Below are 23073 nucleotides of genomic sequence, written 5' to 3'. Positions count from 1 at the left end.
GAAATCATCAAACGACCTCTTGTTATGGGTCCTCACTCCCTAGAGTACTGTCTGAAACCCGAAATACTCACCAACTGAAAGGTTCGTATTCAACTTTTTGCTTTCTCATCTGAAATTATGTTTTTCCGTTTATAACACACGTGAAATTGGCAATTAATAGGCCTTAGTTTTTGGCATTTGAAATGAATAATTGATGGTAGATCTAGATCGCCACCTGGTGTGCAACCTAAGTGTTAGCTAACTAATGCTTCTAATAGTTTTAACCAAACATGGCACTGTTTTGGTGTCTGTATTCTAGTGCTTATGTTCTACTTTTCATATTGCTTTTGAAGAATAAATAAAATAACACTTGGACCTTTTTGTCGTTGACATTGCACTGTTTATTCTTGTATGAACGGACGTATGCAACTGGTATTTGTAGCTATGTCATCGCATTCTGAACATTATTTTCTCAGATGCACACAAGACCACTAGCTATGACATTTACGACATTCTTTCAATGTGCACACGTTTTTATTTTGTTCATAGCCATATCATTCTCCATCTCCCTCAACCTTTCTAGCTGCCATGACTGTAGTGATTGGATTTGAGGGCAGTGCCAACAAGATTGGTGTGGGCATTGTGAGGGATGGGGAAGTACTCTCAAACCCCAGACGCACCTATATCACACCCCCTGGTCAAGGCAAGTTGGTTGAATTCAAATTAAACTCAAATGACAACTGACATCTTATGTTTATCCTAATGTGTGTAGTTGCAGTAACTGACTGACTTTCCATCCCAGGGTTCCTGCCTAGTGAGACAGCCAGACATCACCGCAGTGTCATCCTAACAGTTCTGAAGGAGGCGCTGGAGGAGGCAGGGCTGAAGCCTGCTGACATTGATTGCGTGGCATACACAAAGGGTCAGGAACTCCAATGTCACTGATTCCTATAAAGCTGAAATGGCCTTTCCTGACCTGCAGTACCATTCAGTTTTCACCAACATTATATTATTTACCCTAGGACCAGGGATGGGTGCCCCCTTGGTGACGGTGGCTCTGGTGGCGCGCACAGTCGCCCAGCTGTGGGGGAAGCCTCTCCTGGGTGTCAACCACTGTATTGGCCACATTGAGATGGGCCGCCTCATCACTCAAGCCAATAACCCCACTGTGCTCTATGTCAGTGGGGGTAACACACAGGTCAGTCACCCATACATACTTACTAGGACAGACTTGGAATGTCCCGCACAACTTGAGAGTTCTTAGGTTTTCCCCTTAGTTAGCACTCTCACCCCTCTCAGCTGAGGTTTCTGGGTTTAGTTGTGCTCTAATGCAATGTTTCCTCATGAAGGTGATTGCATACTCTGAGCGGCGCTACAGGATATTTGGTGAGACCATCGACATTGCAGTGGGCAACTGCCTGGACAGGTTTGCCAGGGTGATAAAGGTGAGTTATGCATGGGTCTACAGGGGACTAAACTGAAACTAACCTGATTAAGTAATGCTCCTATAAAGGCCACATGCCGAAACATGTAGTCCATTTCCATTGTCTTATAAGAGTTGCTGAATATCATTTTCAATTTGCTGAATATAATTTTCAATTTGCTCCTCTGTTCATGCATCTTGATTTAAAAGTGAGATAGCAACATCATTTTTTCTCCTCTTTAAGATTTATTGTGGACTCTGACTATACCTTGTATAAATTGTCTTACCATTCTCATGAATCAAAATTGTTTGTGCTCAGATTTCCAATGATCCCAGCCCTGGGTATAACATTGAGCAGATGGCCAAGAAGTGAGTAAATGTGTTTTTTTGGAATTGCTATCGACCAGTAGATGTTTTCAAATGTATATATTTACACCATTGATTTCCTGTTTGTTTTGTCAGGGGTACACAGTATGTGGAGCTTCCATACACAGTGAAGGGGATGGACGTGTCATTCTCTGGGATTTTATCCTATATCGAGGTAAAATGCTGCGCCACTAAGTGGGAATAAAGTTCTGCATTGCATTGTATTGGGTTGTATTGTATTGGGTTGTATTGCATTGGGTTGGGTTGTATTGTATTGGGTTGCGTTGCATTGTATTGGGTTGCATTGCATTGGGTTGGGTTGTATTGTATTGGGTTGCGTTGCATTGCATTGGGTTGCATTGGGTTATAAAAAAAAAAAAAAAAATTGGTCATTTAGCAGACGCTCTTATCCAGAGCGACTTACAGGAGCAATTAGGGTTAAGTGCCTTGCTCAAGGGCACATCGACAGATTTTTCACCTAGTCGGCTTGGGGATTAGAACCAGCGACCTTTCGGTTACTGGTACAACGCTCTTAACCACTAAGCTACCTGCCGCCCCTGGGTTGTATTGTATTGTATTGTATTGTATTGTATTGTATTGTATTGTATTGTATTGTATTGTATTGTATTGTATTGTATTGTATTGTATTGTATTGTATTGTATTGTATTGTATTGTATTGTATTGTATTGTATTGTATTGTATTGTATTGTATTGTATTGTATTGTATTGTATTGTATTGTATTGTATTGGGTTGTATTGTATTGGGTTGCGTTGCATTGTATTGGGTTGCATTGCATTGCATTGGGTTGTATTGTATTGGGTTGTATTGCATTGGGTTGCGTTGCATTGGGTTGGGTTGTATTGTATTGGGTTGCGTTGCATTGCATTTGGTTGCATTGCATTGTAGGGGAGAGACAGGGTTTTTGTGATAGTTAGATGGATTGTGGTTATAATAAGGGATGCATGTATGATGTGTTAATATGTGTCCCTTTTCTTTCAGGAAGCAGCTGGGAAGATGTTGAAATATAATCAGTGTACAGCAGAAGACCTGTGCTTCTCCCTACAGGTCAGAACAAAAGCAATAAACTGCTCCAGTGCATTGTTGTCAGCCTGTTTCCTGCATTGGCACGGCAACACCCTTTCCCTTCATAAATATGCCGGCTACATGGTGGCATCACTCACTGTCTGAGAGGTGGCAGAGCACACCACTGTGTAATGATCCGTTCACTACTTGTGTGTCCTGTAGGAGACCCTGTTTTCAATGCTGGTGGAGATCACAGAGAGGGCCATGGCTCACTGCAGCTCCCAGGAAGTGCTCATCGTTGGAGGCGTTGGCTGTAAGTCAACTGTACTCCATTGTGGGGGTTGTGGGCTTTCCAATGTAATTCATTAAAACACATAATGATAACAATAATAAGATGTAATATCATATAAATCTGGCTTACCACTCATTATGGACAGACACAATTCAAACACAACCGTTCAGGAATGCTGATGATGGTTTTGCTCTGTAGGTAATCTGCGTCTGCAGGAGATGATGGAGGTCATGTGCAAGGAGAGAGGTGCGAAGCTCTTTGCTACTGATGAGAGGTAAGGGTCTACATACGACAATTTCAATACAAGGGATCTGATAAGTGTACCTCAGGCAATCAATGCTTACTTTATTATTTATGAACTAATAAAAGGAAAATGGCTTATGTTGATGGTCATTTAATAATGTACTTTAACTTTGTACATCCTTCTGTTATTAAAATGTGATATTCTATTTGGTTGTGTCACAGCTTTTGTATCGATAATGGAGCAATGATTGCACAGGCTGGCTGGGAGATGTTCCGGTCCGGTCAGACGACTGAGCTGTCAGACTCATGGATCACTCAAAGGTAATTCCACTATACGTGCAACTCAAATTATTCTCTTTCAGTATATTCTATTATACAGTACAGTGATTCCCTTTCATTATATTATACAGTACAGTGATTCCCTTTCATTATATTCTATTGTACATTACAGTGATTCCCTTTCATTATATTATACAGTACAGTGATTCCCTTTCATTATATTATACAGTACAGTGATTCCCTTTCATTATATTATATTGTACAGTGATTCCCTTTCATTATATTCTATTGTACAGTACAGTGATTCCCTTTCATTATATTATATTGTACAGTGATTCCCTTTCATTATATTCTATTGTACAGTACAGTGATTCCCTTTCATTATATTATATTGTACAGTGATTCCCTTTACATACAAATGTTAACTAAAATGTTACAGGAAGTTCTTGTCTATTTTACTAAAGTGTATTGAGATGTTAACTGGATATGTTTGACAACAGGTCTCCCTCTCTGTACCATATTGTGCTGTCATCCAGTGACAAGAGAAACGTTATGTTGTTGGCAGGTACAGAACAGATGAAGTGGAGGTGACCTGGAGAGATTGACAGCTCATTACCCAACAGGCTGCAACTTGCACCCACCCTCCCTTTACCTGGATTGTATGCATTGTGTCATGATGGATGGAAAAAATGTAGAAATATGCTATGCCTCACTTCTATTGTTGAGAACCCCTCAACACAACAGTTTCTAGCCACACGCATTATGATTTTAGGCCTAGATTAAATCTGGACCGCAGAAGATCTGCGCTATAGCGCGATTTAAATGGAAAGGCAATATTCCCGTGTTTGCAGAGACTGCATTCAGGGTAAACGCTGCATATGTCGGCTGTGGGAAATTACATTTACATTTCAGCTCTTCTGCGGTCCGGATTGAATCTAGCCCTAAATTGCATTTGGTAAAAACACCTTTGTATTTAGATTTGTTTTGGCTTTCACTAGCGCTGGATTCAATCCGCATTAAAATAATAGTCATTTAGGATTATAGCATTTACCGCGAACGCGGGAACTATGCCTTTAAATTTCAATCGATCTATAATGCGGATCTTCCTCGATATGGATTTAATCCAGCCCCTAGTCTACAAGATAGCCACATTTATACCTGGTGTTAACATGTGTCCTGATCTTGTCCACATTTTTTGGAGACAATTAAAAGAAGTGATTGTAATCAGATCTTCCAGACCACCTCTGGAAATAATCGGTGATGCGTTGTAATGTAGCTAGATTTCTTACAACTGTAAACAGATCTGGATTATCAAACCATTTAAATCGTCCCTTCTAAAATCATTGACAGGTGGCATCATTGACTCGAGGCGATACATTAAATAAAAATTAGCATTACACTGAAAGCTGAAATAAAAAAAATTTGAGAAAGGGGATCGGCAAGATTAGAACTTGTGACCTTCTGGTCCCTATTCCAGTGCCTAGTCCACTGCACAAGCAGAGGTGACGGCACTATGACTGTTTTTTTTCACATATTTAAAGCTGTTCATGCAGAAAGTTAGTTTAGAATGTTCGATAAATTTGGAAATCAAAAGTCGCAACAGATTCCAACTGGCAACCTCTACCTCCCTCAAGGCCTTTTTTTTTTTTTTTTTTTTTTATCTTCTCACCTGTAACTCCGCCCACTGACATGTCACTATGCTTTGCCAACTGAGCATTTATCTAACCAATCAAGTCGTCCCCCAAGGATCACAATCAATTCTTTTTGGGCTTTATTCAGTCCGTATCACAGAAATTCAGCGCTATAGCACCATAGAAACGGAAAGGCAATGTTCTTGCATTAGTGGAGACTGCGTTCACCGTAAACGCTGCATGTCAGCTCAGTTGGAAATAACCGTTACATTTCAATCATACTATAAGGCTGAACTTCGGGGACACGGATTGAATAGAGCCCTTAATTTACTTCAAAAAAGGTAAATTAATTATTTTAAACTTGTCCGTTTTAACAAAGCTAATAATGCTGTGGGTTTTGTATTGTATGTGAAAATATGATAAAAGAAACGAAGTATGAGCATTACCAGTAAGACCATAGGGCATGTCAAGTTCATTCAATTTTATTATGCAATACTGTTCACTTATCCTCCAGTGTATTTATTATGCAATACTGTTCACTTATCCTCCAGTGTATTATTATAATTTTTTTCAAATCAGAAAAACTGAGCTAGTGTGATCATATCGATACATGAGTAACATTCACCCAACCAGGGTACAAAAAAAACAAAAACAGCATTAGGATCATACAGGGGAAGGGTGCATTCTTATTGTGCAGTCTGCACCCCTGTAAACTTGAGACATAATTACACATCTGTCCCGTGTCAAATACGGTGAAATGGAAGCAGGTACAACACATTTTCAAAATGGTGGGAAAAAAAATTAAAAAGTCTGGTAGGGTAGGCGTACAAGGATTGGTCACAACGGATGAGAAAGTGCTTGATGGATCACTCACACAACAGAGGACAAAACAGAAAAAAAATGTCTGATAAAACTGCAGTTCCTCACAATAAAATGACAGCTCTTAAGATTGTTTAAAAATAAAGAAGAGCAGCTCAATACGACATTAAAACTAATCGTTTTGAGCTGATAGGAACTCCAGGTCCAATTCATTAAGGCAGGCCTTTGACGGCGTTAGAAAAGTCCCTAGTTGTGGATCTCATCAAGGAGTTAGTCCAAAGTGTCTCAGTGTGGCTTTGTGTAAAGACATCGACCTGAGTGTGTGTGCGGGGGGGGGGGGGGGGGGGGGGGGGGGGGGGGGGGTTGTGGCAGACAGGTCCATGCGTTGCTAGGCAGGCTGGTCCAGGGAGTTCTTATACCAAACTACCTTATTGGGATCTGAAACAGAAAATAAAAGACAGCATTTAGTGATAGGCAGCATTGTTAAACCTCTCATACAATCTAGCCCTTTGGGGCTGCAGCAAGGACTTCTGAAAAGGGAAACCCACTAGATTAAAAAATATCTCTATCTCTAGTTGTATCCTCCTTCTTTAGAACCAGCAGGGCGCATGATAAAAAATATTGTTACTTTTATTTTTGCAGACAAGATGCAGTAATTTCTAATTATGTTACTACTAGGATCTCTCCTAGATCCAAAGCAATTTGCCTACCGTGCCTACTGGTCATGCTGAATAACAACAAACACTTTCGAGCATGCAAATAGCCTAGTGAAAAGTGTGTTCATTGATATCAGTAGCGCTTTCAACACCATCTACTTATTGACAAGCTGGTGAACTTCAGTGGATTATTAGTTTCCTTGTAAACCGTAGTCAGGCGAGATTTAACCCTGCCATCTCTTCATCTAGAAAGGTTAACACAGGAGCCCTGTAAGGTTGCGTACAATCACAGATACTGTGTACACTACATTTTACATTTACATTTTAGTCATTTAGCAGACGCTCTTATCCAGAGCGACTTACAGTTAGTGCATACATTATTTTATTTTTTCATACCCCCTGTGGGAATCGAACCCACAACCCTGCATGCTCTATCAACTAAGCTACTATACAGTAACAATTGCCAAGCCTCTGACCCAGCCCATGAATTCTTTAAATATGCGGACGACACTCCGCTGGTGGGATTCCTTAAAATCAGATCAAGCCTCCCCTGAAGGTCTTGACAGAAAAACATCCAAATTCGTCCAGAGGTGCGCAGACAACGTCCTTAAAAAATAAACATTAAGAAAAATGAAGGGGATGGCAAATAATTTAAAAAATGAATAAAACTGCACTACCCCCCCCCACCCCCCACGAAGAGCAACGGGGAATCAGTTGATAGTGACAACATAAATAAATACCTTGGAATTGAGACAGACAACCTGAAATGCAATGACTGTCCTCGCAAAGACAGAAACTACAGTGTCCTTCACTGCACTTATTCTTCTATGCGTTTAAACCAAATATTTGTATACCTAAACCAAGAGACCACAGCTCGCCGTTTCAAATTGGAACAAATTAGTCATAGTAGTCCAAGCGGATGCTTCACATTTATATATCTGGTGAAATATCTGTCATTGTTCTATCTGTGTTTAAACGGTCTTGTATTATTGGGTGTTTTTACATACTATGTTCTACGACCTTTCAAGCACATGACCAAACACATTCCCCCATGGTGGGATAATAAAATGTATCAACATTTAACAAATCAAACCATTAAAGAGACATTTCATAAATTAAATAAAAGTTTGTCTTTTTTCCGACCTCGAAAGTAATGTAAAGATGAAACCATGTCCCATGACAGTGGTTGTGTATATCCAGCTATACGCCTCAATTCCAAATGAATGGAAAAGATAAGCACAGTTTAATTTCCTGGTTTTATTGGGTGACCATATTTTCTATTAATTTGGGGTGGAGGCATATAGCTAAACTGAATTTAAACCACTGATGTCATGGGATGTGGTTTCATCTTGACATTAGACTACTTTAGGAGGTCTGAAAACACCTTCAAATCCTTTAAATTATGAGCCCTGCTTCAGAGATTCTAATGCCCAGCTGAATGGAGAATCCAGTCCAAGTTCATCTCACCTTCTTTTTGTTTATTGCAGGTGACATTCCATTCTAAAAAAATAAATAACAAGAAGAACAAGGTATAGTTAGGATTCATACTATGATGCGTATTGCTTATAACATCGACCACAATTCTATGACAGATGCAACAGAAAAATAACATTTATAATACATTAATGTTTTATTGAGGTCTCAACCACATCAGCCCTTACCTATTGTGTGATAGCGCATGGCCTCCTTTAGATGGCGACAGGTGAGATGCAGCTTCCCATTGACCTTTGCTTCCTTCTCTCTGTACTGGTCAATGGAGATTGAGGTAGAGACAGGAACTGGGATTTCACCACTGGGCTGGACTGTGTGATGCATCTCTTGTGTTGGGTTAGCGGTTTCACCTCCAAATGTGGGCTGAGGTGGTGCTACGGGGGCAGGGCAGGGAACTGACCCCTCTGTGGCTTGGAGGACCTCACTGATGAAACTGAGTCCCCACTGGTTCTGCAGCAGCACACCGATGGCTGGGCGGCCCTCCTCCTCCTCCAGCACTCCACCCACAGCCCCTGACTTCACCTTTGAGGCATAGCTGATGGTTGGCTGCAACTTGGCAGGGCTGTCCTGCACTGGAAAAGCAGCTGGGTGCTTGAGTAGAGACAGGCTGTCCTCCACCCACCTCTCCTTCTGGCTCTGCTTTGGGGGCCTATCTGCTACACGCCCTGCCCCCCTGGGCCCCTCTCTGCGAGGGCCACGGCCTTTGTGCTGGCCTCTACGATCTCTGTCTCTACGGTAGGTGAAGGCATGTACATGGGCGGGTCCGTTCAGGTTGCCCTCGAGGGCCTGAGGAGAAGCCTGACAGGGCTGCTGGGCAACCCCAGTTGGGCAGCCTCCACCTCCTCCACCGCAGTTGCCAGACCCAGGTGATAGGCGGCGGTTGCCAATGTGCGCCTCTGGGTTGGTGGAGGACACAAGGACAGCAGGATCACACAGGGTGTCAGACTCGCACACTGTGTTGGCCTCCCATGTACCTAAGATATACAGGCAAAGGAACATTGTTAGAATCCCCTAGTATTTTCTTAAATAATTATATAAATTATCAAAAATGGGATCCCTTTAAACTACGCATTCGTTTTATGGTTTATTGGTAAAACTAACTATCAAAATGTGTTAAGTTTTGTTGGGGCTTGGGGTTAGATAACTAGCTAGCCACATCGCTACGCAGAGTTAGTATGCACGCCACGGTTAGCCTAGCTAGCTACTGATTAAGCTGAATCCAGAAAAAAATCCAAGGGCAAATTTGATAATGACACTTAAATTACTTGTAACTAGCTAGCTAGTTAACCATTTCCTGTAAGTTGTATTTTGTATGAGCAAATAGCTAGCTAACTGTAATTAACCTTATCGAATTGCCTAGCCAACCAACCACTTGCTAACTAGCTAGCTAGCCTGCTAAGAAACAGACAAGCAACGTGTTTGTAACGTTAACAGTAGCTAGTTCGCTAACGTTAGCTAACCAGAAAATAAGCCAAAACGCCATTTATTAATAGGAAAATAGTACAATTGAGCAGACAGTTATGCAATAAGGCCATACAATCTAACGTCACAGTCCTCAAGTATGCATTTGAACAAGAAACAATTTCCTGGCTAGCTAGCGAGGTTAGCTAACGTTACGTTAGATAAAAGTTTCATAACACCCTGGCTCCAACGCACCGTACCCGGAGTGTTAATTTCAGAACGTTTTGCTAACGTTGCAAAGTAGAATGTTACAAAGTAATGTGCTACTAGTACCCAAAACTCACCTGTTTTGATATGCATATCTTTTTGTTCAAATGTACTTCTTCTGGAATTAAACCGTTAGAGAAGTTTGTTTACAGCGGGTGTCTTGATTGTGGCCACACAGAAACTGTAGGAGGTGGAAATGACCGTCACCGTTCAACTTTGCCGGATATTGAAGCGCGAATAGAGGAGGGAAATTAATCAAATAGTTTTCCCGCCCACACACCCTTAGCAGAAAGGGATACAATAACATATTTTGTCTTAGTAATATTACTATTAATGCATTTCCTGTTGTCTGAATCATGTGTACTCTTTAATCGTTCTCTTGTAATTTCATGGCTGCTTCTCTGAACTCCCCATGCATTGATGTGCCTGTACTTCTCAATAACTTATATAAACCAATTTCTGACATCAGAAATACTATTTATTTATTTAACACACATCAATGTATTTCTTCCCTTTAGCTGAGTAATGGCTCTTCTCCCCCTTCGGAGGCCTCTCACCTCTCTGCCTGTCCATCCTACTCTCAACATGTTTCTCAGGCCCTTCTTCCTCCCTGCTCCTCCAGTCACAGCTGCTCTCTGATGGATGGCGGTCATTCCAGTTGCTGTGCTTTTGCCTTTGCTTCTTAGAAAAAAGCTGCAACTGTTTTCCCCTCTGTCTAGCTCCTCTACGCCTACCACCTTCACCCCGCTCTGTCTCTCCATTCCATGGATCCCTGCCATTTCCCCCCTGGTTTTGCCATGTCTGACCCTCTCGGGCTTTCTCCTCCTTGCCCTCTCTGTCTTTGTCCTTGTGGCCTTTTTTCTCCTTCCTCCAGAAGCCTGTAACCTCGCCCAACTCACCCAGACTTCTCTGTTCCTGTGCCTGGCACTCAAGGAAGTTAACTTGTCTTCCACCCTCAAGCACTTCACCCTTTGAATTGATCTCTTCTTGAAGTCCTTCCTTTCTCTTGTACGGAAGGTTGCGTTGTTGCTTTCCTTTGCCCTTCAATGGAGTTTGGGAGGCTGTCATAGGCCTACCAGGGGCTTGGCTCGCCAGAACCATGATGGACGTTTCATCACAGGAGGTATTGATTTTTGTAACCTCTACCTCCACTTCCTTTCTTTTACAAATCTCTCTCAATTGTACATCTCCATCACTGTTTTGTGTCTCCACACTCTCTCTGGCTTCCTGATGCTCTAACTTTCTTCCTGTAGGACCTTCCTCTCCATCTCTGACCTCTGAAAGTATTTTTAAAAAATTAAGTTCACTCATAATTCACTAACAGGACAAACATGTATATCAACATCACCATCAGTTATGACACTTCAAACTTATCATTAACATGAATGTTATGCTCTCACCCTGGACTTTTAAGCTCTCTTGAAATGTCTTAGCATTCTCCTCTCTAGCCTCTTCTTCTCTTTCCCCTGATGCTTTGCTCATCACTCCCTCATCAGTAAGTACAATTGTTCTATTTGTCTTTTCTTTCATCTGTTTTCTACCATATTTTTGTTAGAAGTCTTTTCCTCAAGAGATCTTGCTCACAGTCTCATCCTGTTTCTCTCCATCTATTTTTTCTATGTCCATTCTAGCTAATTCGTCTGAGATCAAATCTGTTTCCTTACGACATCTTTGTCTCTCTCTTTCCTCTCTTCGCTTGTCCTTACTTCTCTGTCCTGTCCGTACTTTGGTTTTCTTCTCTTTATTCCTGTCATCTGTCTCCGCAATTTCCTCCAGACCTAATTTGGCCCACTCACTACCTTCCCCTCCTCCACTCTCTTTGCCCTTTGACCCCTTGCCCTTTGAGGCTTTCTTACTTTGCCCTGTAATGTCCATCACTGTCTCTCCATCACCCATAGCCTCAGGCCCTCCACCTCCCTCAGTCAGTGTCAACCTCTCAGCAGCCGCTTTCCGGCATTGCAGGCACTTGATCTTGTAGGCAATGTGGCTCCTTTGCAGGATCATCTCCCTAACCTCTATGTTTCTGGCGTCGGTACGGCTGAAGCTGGTTCTGGTTAAGACTGGTTCTCTGAGCAGTGGCCGGGACGGAGGCCTGGGACGGAGTCCTATAATGGAACTTTCCATTCCGGACAGGGAGGACATCCATTTAGTCACATCACAGTTCCTCTCCCTCCTCCTTTCCCTCTTTCTCTCTGCCCTCTGTTCTTTGGCACTGTTAAAGTTCCTCATGTTTTTCTTTTTCATCTCACCTTTCATTCTCTTGTTTTCCCTCATTAATTTATCGTCCCCCTCTCTCATTGACCTCCAAAAAGCCCTGTCCTTCTTAAGTTCATTGAGAGCCCTTGAGAGAGAGGAGAGAACCAGCTGATTTCCCACTCTCTCCTCATCTAGCTGGTTGAATACATCGTACATAACTAGGTCTCTCATGTACGGCTTGGGAACTATTTCTTCACTGTCTGCCTCTATTGCTCTGGCTATCATCCACTGTCCACTATGCTCTAAAGAGTGAGAGGGAAAAATGAAATCCAATCAATACATACCTGTAATCTAACCTTACACCATGAATCACAATAATTAAAATGTTGGATTCAATTGAATCTACCTTGTAGTAACATGGAAACATAGGCTACCCCTTTCCTGTGATCAAATTATGTATAGAAATATAATAAACTACATAATAATCCTGTCACACTGTGAGGAGCACTTCTCCCATTCCATGCTCACCAATCAGAGAGTGTCTGTCACACTGTGAGGAGCACTTCTCCCATTCCATACTCACCAATCAGAGAGTGCCTGTCACACTGTGAGGAGCACTTCTCCCATTCCATACTCACCAATCAGAGAGTGCCTGTCACACTGTGAGGAGCACTTCTCCCATTCCATACTCACCAATCAGAGAGTGCCTGTCACACTGTGAGGAGCACTTCTCCCATTCCATACTCACCAATCAGAGAGTACCTGTCACACTGTGAGGAGCACTTCTCCCATTCCATACTCACCAATCAGAGAGTGCCTGTCACACTGTGAGGAGCACTTCTCCCATTCCATACTCCCCAATCAGAGAGTGCCTGTCACACTGTGAGGAGCACTTCTCCCATTCTATACTCCCCAATCAGAGAGTGCCTGTCACACTGTGAGGAGCACTTCTCCCATTCCATACTCCCCAATCAGAGAGTGCCTGTCACACTGTGAGTAGCACTTCTCCCATTCCATACTCACCAATCAGAGAGTGCCTGTCACACTGTGAGGAGCACTTCTCCCATTCCATACTCACCAATCAGAGAGTGCCTGTCACACTACGAGGAGAACTTCTCCCATTCCATACTCACCAATCAGAGAGTGCCTGTCACACTACGAGGAGCACTTCTCCCATTCCATACTCCCCAATCAGAGAGTGCCTGTCACACTGCGAGGAGCACTTCTCCCATTCCATACTCACCAATCAGAGAGTGCCTGTCACACTGCGAGGAGCACTTCTCCCATTCCATACTCACCAATCAGAGAGTGCCTGTCACACTGCGAGGAGCACTTCTCCCATTCCATACTCACCAATCAGAGAGTGCCTGTCACACTGCAAGGAGCACTTCTCCCATTCCATACTCACCAATCAGAGAGTGCCTGTCACACTGCGAGGAGCACTTCTCCCATTCCATACTCACCAATCAGAGAGTGCCTGTCACACTGTGAGGAGCACTTCTCCCATTCCATACTCACCAATCAGAGAGTGCCTGTCACACTGTGAGGAGCACTTCTCCCATTCCATACTCACCAATCAGAGAGTGCCTGTCACACTGTGAGGAGCACTTCTCCCATTCCATACTCACCAATCAGAGAGTGCCTGTCACACTACGAGGAGAACTTCTCCCATTCCATACTCACCAATCAGAGAGTGCCTGTCACACTACGAGGAGCACTTCTCCCATTCCATACTCCCCAATCAGAGAGTGCCTGTCACACTGCGAGGAGCACTTCTCCCATTCCATACTCACCAATCAGAGAGTGCCTGTCACACTGCGAGGAGCACTTCTCCCATTCCATACTCACCAATCAAAGAGTGCCTGTCACACTGCGAGGAGCACTTCTCCCATTCCATACTCACCAATCAGAGAGTGCCTGTCACACTGCGAGGAGCACTTCTCCCATTCCATACTCACCAATCAGAGAGTGCCTGTCACACTGCGAGGAGCACTTCTCCCATTCCATACTCACCAATCAGAGAGTGCCTGTCACACTGCGAGGAGCACTTCTCCCATTCCATACTCACCAATCAGAGAGTGCCTGTCACACTGTGAGGAGCACTTCTCCCATTCCATACTCACCAATCAGAGAGTGCCTGTCACACTGTGAGGAGCACTTCTCCCATTCCATACTCACCAATCAGAGAGTGCCTGTCACACTGTGAGGAGCACTTCTCCCATTCCATACTCACCAATCAGAGAGTGCCTGTCACACTGTGAGGAGCACTTCTCCCATTCCATACTCCCCAATCAGAGAGTGCCTGTCACACTGTGAGGAGCACTTCTCCCATTCCATACTCACCAATCAGAGAGTGCCTGTCACACTGTGAGGAGCACTTCTCCCATTCCATACTCACCAATCAGACAGTGCCTGTCACACTGTGAGGAGCACTTCTCCCATTCCATACTCACCAATCAGAGAGTGCCTGTCACACTGTGAGGAGCACTTCTCCCATTCCATACTCACCAATCAGAGAGTGCCTGTCACACTGTGAGGAGCACTTCTCCCATTCCATACTCCCCAATCAGAGAGTGTCTGTCACACTGTGAGGAGCACTTCTCCCATTCCATACTCACCAATCAGAGAGTGTCTGTCACACTGTGAGGAGCACTTCTCCCATTCCATACTTACCAATCAGACAGTGCCTGTCACACTGTGAGGAGCACTTCTCCCATTCCATACTCCCCAATCAGAGAGTGCCTGTCACACTGTGAGGAGCACTTCTCCCATTCCATACTCACCAATCAGAGAGTGTCTGTCACACTGTGAGGAGCACTTCTCCCATTCCATACTCCCCAATCAGAGAGTGTCTGTCACACTGTGAGGAGCACTTCTCCCATTCCATACTCACCAATCAGAGAGTGCCTGTCACACTGTGAGGAGCACTTCTCCCATTCCATACTCACCAATCAGAGAGTGCCTGTCACACTGTGAGGAGCACTTCTCCCATTCCATACTCCCCAATCAGAGAGTGCCTGTCACACTGTGAGGAGCACTTCTCCCATTCCATACTCACCAATCAGAGAGTGTCTGTCACACTGTGAGGAGCACTTCTCCCATTCCATACTCACCAATCAGACAGTGCCTGTCACACTGTGAGGAGCACTTCTCCCATTCCATACTCCCCAATCAGAGAGTGCCTGTCACACTGTGAGGAGCACTTCTCCCATTCCATACTCACCAATCAGAGAGTGTCTGTCACACTGTGAGGAGCACTTCTCCCATTCCATACTCCCCAATCAGAGAGTGTCTGTCACACTGTGAGGAGCACTTCTCCCATTCCATACTCACCAATCAGAGAGTGCCTGTCACACTGTGAGGAGCACTTCTCCCATTCCATACTCACCAATCAGAGAGTGTCTGTCACACTGTGAGGAGCACTTCTCCCATTCCATACTCACCAATCAGAGAGTGCCTGTCACACTGTGAGGAGCACTTCTCCCATTCCATACTCCCCAATCAGAGAGTGTCTGTCACACTGTGAGGAGCACTTCTCCCATTCCATACTCACCAATCAGAGAGTGCCTGTCACACTGTGAGGAGCACTTCTCCCATTCCATACTCACCAATCAGAGAGTGCCTGTCACACTGTGAGGAGCACTTCTCCCATTCCATACTCCCCAATCAGAGAGTGCCTGTCACACTGTGAGGAGCACTTCTCCCATTCCATACTCACCAATCAGACAGTGCCTGTCACACTGTGAGGAGCACTTCTCCCATTCCATACTCCCCAATCAGAGAGTGCCTGTCACACTGTGAGGAGCACTTCTCCCATTCCATACTCCCCAATCAGAGAGTGTCTGTCACACTGTGAGGAGCACTTCTCCCATTCCATACTCACCAATCAGAGAGTGCCTGTCACACTGTGAGGAGCACTTCTCCCATTCCATACTCACCAATCAGAGAGTGCCTGTCACACTGTGAGGAGCACTTCTCCCATTCCATACTCCCCAATCAGAGAGTGCCTGTCACACTGTGAGGAGCACTTCTCCCATTCCATACTCACCAATCAGAGAGTGTCTGTCACACTGTGAGGAGCACTTCTCCCATTCCATACTCACCAATCAGACAGTGCCTGTCACACTGTGAGGAGCACTTCTCCCATTCCATACTCCCCAATCAGAGAGTGCCTGTCACACTGTGAGGAGCACTTCTCCCATTCCATACTCACCAATCAGAGAGTGTCTGTCACACTGTGAGGAGCACTTCTCCCATTCCATACTCCCCAATCAGAGAGTGTCTGTCACACTGTGAGGAGCACTTCTCCCATTCCATACTCACCAATCAGAGAGTGCCTGTCACACTGTGAGGAGCACTTCTCCCATTCCATACTCACCAATCAGAGAGTGTCTGTCACACTGTGAGGAGCACTTCTCCCATTCCATACTCACCAATCAGAGAGTGCCTGTCACACTGTGAGGAGCACTTCTCCCATTCCATACTCCCCAATCAGAGAGTGTCTGTCACACTGTGAGGAGCACTTCTCCCATTCCATACTCACCAATCAGAGAGTGCCTGTCACACTGTGAGGAGCACTTCTCCCATTCCATACTCACCAATCAGAGAGTGCCTGTCACACTGTGAGGAGCACTTCTCCCATTCCATACTCCCCAATCAGAGAGTGCCTGTCACACTGTGAGGAGCACTTCTCCCATTCCATACTCACCAATCAGAGAGTGCCTGTCACACTGTGAGGAGCACTTCTCCCATTCCATACTCACCAATCAGACAGTGCCTGTCACACTGTGAGGAGCACTTCTCCCATTCCATACTCCCCAATCAGAGAGTGCCTGTCACACTGTGAGGAGCACTTCTCCCATTCCATACTCACCAATCAGAGAGTGTCTGTCACACTGTGAGGAGCACTTCTCCCATTCCATACTCCCCAATCAGAGAGTGTCTGTCACACTGTGAGGAGCACTTCTCCCATTCCATACTCACCAATCAGAGAGTGCCTGTCACACTGTGAGGAGCACTTCTCCCATTCCATACTCACCAATCAGAGAGTGCCTGTCACACTGTGAGGAGCACTTCTCCCATTCCATACTCACCAATCAGAGAGTGCCTGTCACACTGTGAGGAGCACTTCTCCCATTCCATACTCACCAATCAGAGAGTGCCTGTCACACTGTGAGGAGCACTTCTCCCATTCCATACTCACCAATCAGAGAGTGCCTGTCACACTGTGAGGAGCACTTCTCCCATTCCATACTCACCAATCAGAGAGTGCCTGTCACACTGTGAGGAGCACTTCTCCCATTCCATACTCACCAATCAGAGAGTGTCTGTCACACTGTGAGGAGCACTTCTCCCATTCCATACTCCCCAATCAGAGAGTGTCTGTCACACTGTGAGGAGCACTTCTCCCATTCCATACTCACCAATCAGAGAGTGTCTGTCACACTGTGAGGAGCACTTCTCCCATTCCATACTCACCAATCAGAGAGTGCCTGTCACACTGTGAGGAGCACTTCTCCCATTCCATACTCACCAATCAGAGAGTGTCTGTCACACTGTGAGGAGCACTTCTCCCATTCCATACTCACCAATCAGCGAGTGTCTGTCACACTGTGAGGAGCACTTCTCCCATTCCTTTTCTCCATACTTCTTCTCTCCCTCCATCCTTTGGGTCACACTCTCCCCTCTAGTCAAAATGTAGTGTGGCACAGAAACCCATGCAGACTTTTGGTCCCGGCTGTTTTTGAATTTGTATTCCATCTTGATGCGGTCTTGAGCATAGCGACGGCAGTCATCAGTGTCATAAGAAGGTGAACAAGTGTGTCCAATGAGTTGGACTTGAGCTTTGGGCCTCACAACTGACTCACACACATGATGGCTATGACTGTTGTGAGCCAAATGGTCAACAATGTCATCACTGTCTGACTTCAAAGACTGGTCATATCATGACAGGTGATAACACTGCCTAAGTGCATTCTAGATAGAAGCATTTCAATCAACCGTGATCCTATACGGTCTGTAGTGAACAGAGGTCTATCATCAGGGGCTGAGATAATGTTATCTTCCAGGGTTTCATTGATGAGAGGTTGGTTGGACTCTAACACCGACGTGGGGTTAATTTGATTTTCAGTGGTCTGAGACTTCACTACAGGCTGGTCAATAGGGTTATCTTTGTCCTGGTCCAACTTATTGGAAACCAACAGAGCCTTATTGAAAGAGTCAACAGTGACTATTGATCCAAGAGCAGTGGCAACCGGGGACAAAGACTGGTCAGACGTGCTCACACAATCTCTGTTAAAGTGTACTGCAGGTCGGTCATCATGGTCTTTAATGTTGAGGGAGATTTCCTTGTCAGAGTTCAAAGAGTCCTCAGAGGGTACAGCACAGTGCTTCTCTGTGGTCACACAGTCTGCACAGGACCTCATTAGCAGCTGGTCAGTGCCTTGTAAGTCATCCTCTGCCCTCTGCTGCCCTCTGGAGTCCACAGCTGAGTCCACCACTGGCAGGTTGTCAGTGATCAGAGACACTTCACTGGAGTCAGACACAGTCAGGTCAGGGTCATTGCCAGGACTCACCAAGGTCTCCATCAGTACCAGGGCAGTGTGCCACCCAGGGTCCAGCCATTCTACCGATGCCAGGTCATAGTCACAGTCTGAAGTCTGAGAACCAACCACAGCATGGTCAGCATGATCTCCATTACCTTCAGTGCCCAGAAGCACTTCACTGGACAGTGCCTCGGGTTGGTTAGCATAGACCACTGTGGCCTCAGTAACCACTGAGTGGATTTCAGTGTTCAGAGATGCCTTGATGGCATCAGCTTGGTAAGCATGAGGTTCAGCAATCAGGGAGTCATCACAGGATCCTGATTCCAAGTTGTCATCATTGTCTTTGGGCAGCTTTACGGACTCCAAGGTTGATTGGGCTTTAGGTGTCTTAGACATCTCAATGCATTTCAGCTCCATTATTCTTAGGCTTGAAAACTCCCCATGGCTTTCATCTGTCAGAACTGTGTGCACAGCTTCCCGAATGGCTTTCTCTGCCAGCTGTAAGGAAAAATGTATGGTTCAGTATTGACAGTGTTTTCTACACATGAACATGATTGGAATAGTTGTCAAACAATTACATCACGGCATTTAAAAAATAAATAACATGCTGCATTGTCAGCAACTAACGTTAGCTAGCAAAATTAGCAACGCAATTGAAGTGGAAAAAAAAAATTCATTGAAAAAAATGGCAAACAACTCATAACTCAAGATAATTTACCTCCTTTGTTATTTTGTCAATATCCATCACAGCGTCCTTCAAACAAACACATTGAAACGCTAGAGTTAAAATATATCAAGCAAACATAGGGAGCTAGCGAGCTTCTATTTTTGCTGTTTCTTTTAGCAAGCAACTAGTTGATGATTGTTTGTGTTCAAGTATTCGACGCGTTTGTAGAATAATTTAGCTAGCTTGCTACGTCAGATGCCAAATGTCCAAACAGCGCGTTCACGTTTTCAGCACTAGGCGCTGTCCACTGGCTCATTTGGACCAGGCCAAACCAGGCTCCATGTGCAACAGTGTTACAACTGCGACCTAGTTGTTTTTTTCCTTTGTGTGTGTATGTATGTGTGTGTGTATATTGTAGCCTGTTTTCTTTGCATAAATGGCTTTAATGTGGGGGGAACACTTAAAATACCTGTACCTGTTGACTCTATATACTGGGAAACATTACATATTGTGTCAGCTGAACAATACCTTTTAAGTGTTAGCATCTTGGCATGTGTTTTATGAGTACAGACTCAAATCACATATGAAAACTGCATTGTTGGTTGTATGGCTGGTGAGCCCTGAGGTTGGTTCCAATGTATAGCCTACTCCCCACCATTGGTCCAAGGGAAAGGAATATGCAACTCCTGAATATAGAAAATCAGAACCCATATTGAGAAACTGAGGCATGTAACTTCTACTCCTTTTTGTTTTGTTTTAACTTTCATATTTTAGAAAAATGTTGATTTTATTAGGCTATATGAGCTTTCATACAGTGTTGCTTGCTATAATCGTTGCTATTCTACTAGAGGAGCATGCCATCTGGTGACCTGAATGTATTATTGGATGGAGTCTGGGAACAGTTTGGTTAAACATTATTTAGTTGTTGGAAAATATCATATCATGATATCTGCACTGCCATTTCACATTCAATACTTGGTTCTGTAACTGACATTCATATTTTAACACAAAGTTCTGTGATGCATCCCTTCATAAGGCTTTCATAAAAAAAAAACAGTAGTACATTTGACTTTATTTAATGTCTTTGTTGCCATAGAAATAAACTGCTGACTCACCTTTTAACAACATATTTGTTTAATTAGTGCTATTATGAATTGGCTTCAAGCATTTGTTCTCTGCATCACCGCCATAAAAAAGGGGCCATCCTGTCTACTGGGTGCAGCTTGGTAGAAGTCCATGCCTGCCTAAATCAGCAACTGACCGTAGAATGGTTTCAATCACTAGAGATGTGATCTCCTCCCCTGGGTCCTGCTGCCTTTCGGAGAGTCTCTGAACTCCTTCTGTTGATTGTCTTGGCTTCCTGACTTATGAGGACCCTTTCCCTGAGCCAGTGGATTTGGGACTGGCTGAGCTCACCTTTGAAACAGGTGTGGGAACAGTGAATGTTGGCAAGGCATTTTGGGGGTGTGCTGGTTGACTGGGCCCAGAAGAGAGATTGCTCAGTGGTCTCTGAAAGAGAGGAACTCCTCCGACAGTGAACTGACTGAAATCGGTGGTTGTGGCGTTTGCTGCACATTCTGCTACTTCACGTATGACCTTTTCCATTTCCACGGTGAGCCCCAGTTCTTCTAAGAATGAACTGTGTGTGGTGTCCATCCTGCAACTCTCCATAAAGCTATCCAACATGGTAATAATTACAGTCCCTGTCAGTCTGATAATTATAAGTTCACAGTCCTCCTCAGTGCAGTCCTGCCATCTTTTTTCAATTTTCTGATTGTCCACATTTGGAGCTACAGGCAAGAGATGTACTGGGATCACCGAATCAGACAACGCCCCCACCCCAAACAAATATTTGTTCAGGACGCCCGAGACCCCTCCGCACACTTTTTGGAGAAGGCCCTCTACCGTCTTCCCCAAGATGTTATGTAGGCCTACACCGGAAACATCTTCCTGAGAGAAAGCAGTGGTTGACTGGGCAATGCATTCCTACAAGTAAATACAAGATGTATGTTTAAGACGATGCAGGTTTATTAATACAAAGTCAAGGCAAATGTTTATACAGTGAAAGCACATACACAGAGCAAAGGCATAGTTCACAGTTGATGGCTCACCACAATTTCTCCTGCGTAATGGCGTATTGAGTCAGGTGTCTTCTCATTGTTCCTGCAGGTATTTGACCACATATGTCTTAGTCAGCTATGTGTTAGCTGACTAAACTCCACTCCATGGTGAAGGAAGTTTCTGATGAACAGGCTTTGTGGAATCCAGCTCCGACAACATCGATTCGCCCAAAGGTCAATAATGTAAATAATGAAACACTTACCTTGTACCTACGTTTGTGCTCTGTAATTGCGTGCCTTTATTTGCTGAAATCCATACTTTTTCAATAAACGCTAATCAAATACAACCACTGACTGTTTGCTCATTGCTGTTGCTCTAAGATGGCAACTCAGTACAAATGCGCATGTGCCAATTGAATCTTAAGGAAACAGTAGGTGGCTGTATTTGATTAACGTTTATTGAAAAAGTATGGATTTCAGCAAACAAAGAAAGGCACGCAACTACAAAGGACAAACATAGGTACAAGGTAAGAGTTTCATTATTATTTTTAAATATTGACCTTGGGCGAATCAATGTAGTCAGAGCTGAATTCCACAAAGCCTGACTGGTCTCTGCTCCACTCTGTTGGTGGAGTTAATCAGAAATGTCCTTCACCATGGAGTTGAGTTTAGTCAGCTAGGGTTTCATGTGACATGAATGTCAATTTTAGATAATTAATTTGATTATTTTCTGGGAATACATTTCATATAGGCCTAAACATAGAATTACATATTAGAATTAAATAGTATCTATGTAGGCCTCAGTTTTCTAATGTCATTTCACCTGGCGTTCTCGATGGTTATGGGGGTTGACCTCTTCTTCTAGTTCCATGTTAAAAGAAACAAATACACACACAAGTTAGCACCGTTTGAAACACGACTTCTACAGTATCTTATCTGGTAAGAAATTCTAGTTTTGTAGCTGTAAAAAAAAAATAGGCTATCAACATACCTTTCTCCCTCTCTTTGGCATTGTAGCAGTTGCTTACGTTCAAAACAAATTGAACACAGTTAAATGACGTGTCATAACATTACGTAGTTTAATTATATTCCTACGTTGCACGTTCGTCACAATATAGTTTTGAACGTTCGTTTTAGAACTGATGCCCAACTGAGTATTCTACTAAATGTGGTCTTGGTGTTGATGGAGATCTCGTATGAAGTGCATTACTGTGCTTAGAAACACAATGACATTTCAAAAGGAGGCAAATAATTAGTAGGACAAGCTTTTGTCATCATTGTAATGTCGCCAGATTGACTTTAGATGCAGTATAACTTTAACTAGCTAGCTACGATTGAGGGGAGAGCACCGACATTTTAGTTAGCATTGCTAGCTTTTTCTGACGAATTTTACTAGCTCATGGCAACATTGCCATCTCTCTAAAGTAAACTTGACATCATAATGATGCCAATTTTGTGTTCTACTAATTTTGTCTACTTTAGCAATGTCATCGTATTTCCTGATTCATTAGCCCCCCGTTCAGAAAGACTGAGCATCAGTTGTACATCAATATGCAGCGGCATCTGTAGAACGTTGAACAATGGCAACGACGCGACAGAGACTGATGACCTAAGCATTCTAAATAAAATGTTAAAATTTTACATGTTCATCCTTGATATGGTTTATGTCATTATCAGAAAAAGCCTATTAGTATATCAGTAGCCTATTTGTGTAGTTGTGTTAGAATTTAATT

The 23073-nt window shown here is 43.8% G+C and overlaps 2 protein-coding genes across 2 annotated transcripts; one reads left to right on the top strand and one right to left on the bottom strand.

Moving 5' to 3' along the window:
* The first annotated feature begins 34 nt into the window (after nucleotides 1-34).
* LOC311130039 (tRNA N6-adenosine threonylcarbamoyltransferase) lies at nucleotides 35-5710 on the top strand. The gene is made up of 12 exons (XM_084162658.1): nucleotides 35-81; nucleotides 563-682; nucleotides 782-901; nucleotides 1002-1177; nucleotides 1329-1424; nucleotides 1722-1771; nucleotides 1865-1943; nucleotides 2770-2835; nucleotides 3016-3106; nucleotides 3284-3359; nucleotides 3551-3649; nucleotides 4173-5710. Exons 2-12 carry the CDS (start codon nucleotides 568-570, stop codon nucleotides 4210-4212), a joined length of 1008 nt encoding a protein of 335 aa, XP_084018784.1. The 5' UTR covers nucleotides 35-81; nucleotides 563-567; the 3' UTR covers nucleotides 4213-5710.
* On the bottom strand, nucleotides 5705-10071 carry LOC311130040 (uncharacterized protein). Its single transcript, XM_084162659.1, has 4 exons — nucleotides 9950-10071; nucleotides 8375-9178; nucleotides 8181-8213; nucleotides 5705-6495 (listed from the first exon to the last, which is right to left on the bottom strand). The coding sequence occupies exons 1-4, from the start codon at nucleotides 9963-9965 to the stop codon at nucleotides 6446-6448; spliced, it is 903 nt and encodes a 300-aa protein (XP_084018785.1). The 5' UTR covers nucleotides 9966-10071; the 3' UTR covers nucleotides 5705-6445.
* Between the last annotated feature and the right edge of the window lie 13002 nt (nucleotides 10072-23073).

This window comes from Coregonus lavaretus (genome assembly GCF_964263955.1).
Source record: "Coregonus lavaretus genome assembly, chromosome: 5".
Taxonomy (NCBI): Eukaryota; Metazoa; Chordata; class Actinopteri; order Salmoniformes; family Salmonidae; genus Coregonus; species Coregonus lavaretus.
This window is presented reverse-complemented; position numbering and strand designations above follow the sequence as displayed.

What these genes read in the sequence shown, in the direction of transcription:
- LOC311130040 (XM_084162659.1), bottom strand. An exon ending in CATGCGCTATCACACAATAG is followed by an intron (nt 8,214 to 8,374) that starts GTAAGGGCTGAT and finishes TTATTTTTTTAG; the next exon opens with AATGGAATGTCACCTGCAAT. An exon ending in CTGCAATAAACAAAAAGAAG is followed by an intron (nt 6,496 to 8,180) that starts GTGAGATGAACT and finishes TTTCTGTTTCAG; the next exon opens with ATCCCAATAAGGTAGTTTGG.
- LOC311130039 (XM_084162658.1), top strand. Translation starts at nt 568, where the DNA reads ATGACTGTAGTGATTGGATTTGAGGGCAGTGCCAACAAGATTGGTGTG. An exon ending in CATCGTTGGAGGCGTTGGCT is followed by an intron (nt 3,107 to 3,283) that starts GTAAGTCAACTG and finishes TTTGCTCTGTAG; the next exon opens with GTAATCTGCGTCTGCAGGAG. An exon ending in CTCTTTGCTACTGATGAGAG is followed by an intron (nt 3,360 to 3,550) that starts GTAAGGGTCTAC and finishes GTTGTGTCACAG; the next exon opens with CTTTTGTATCGATAATGGAG.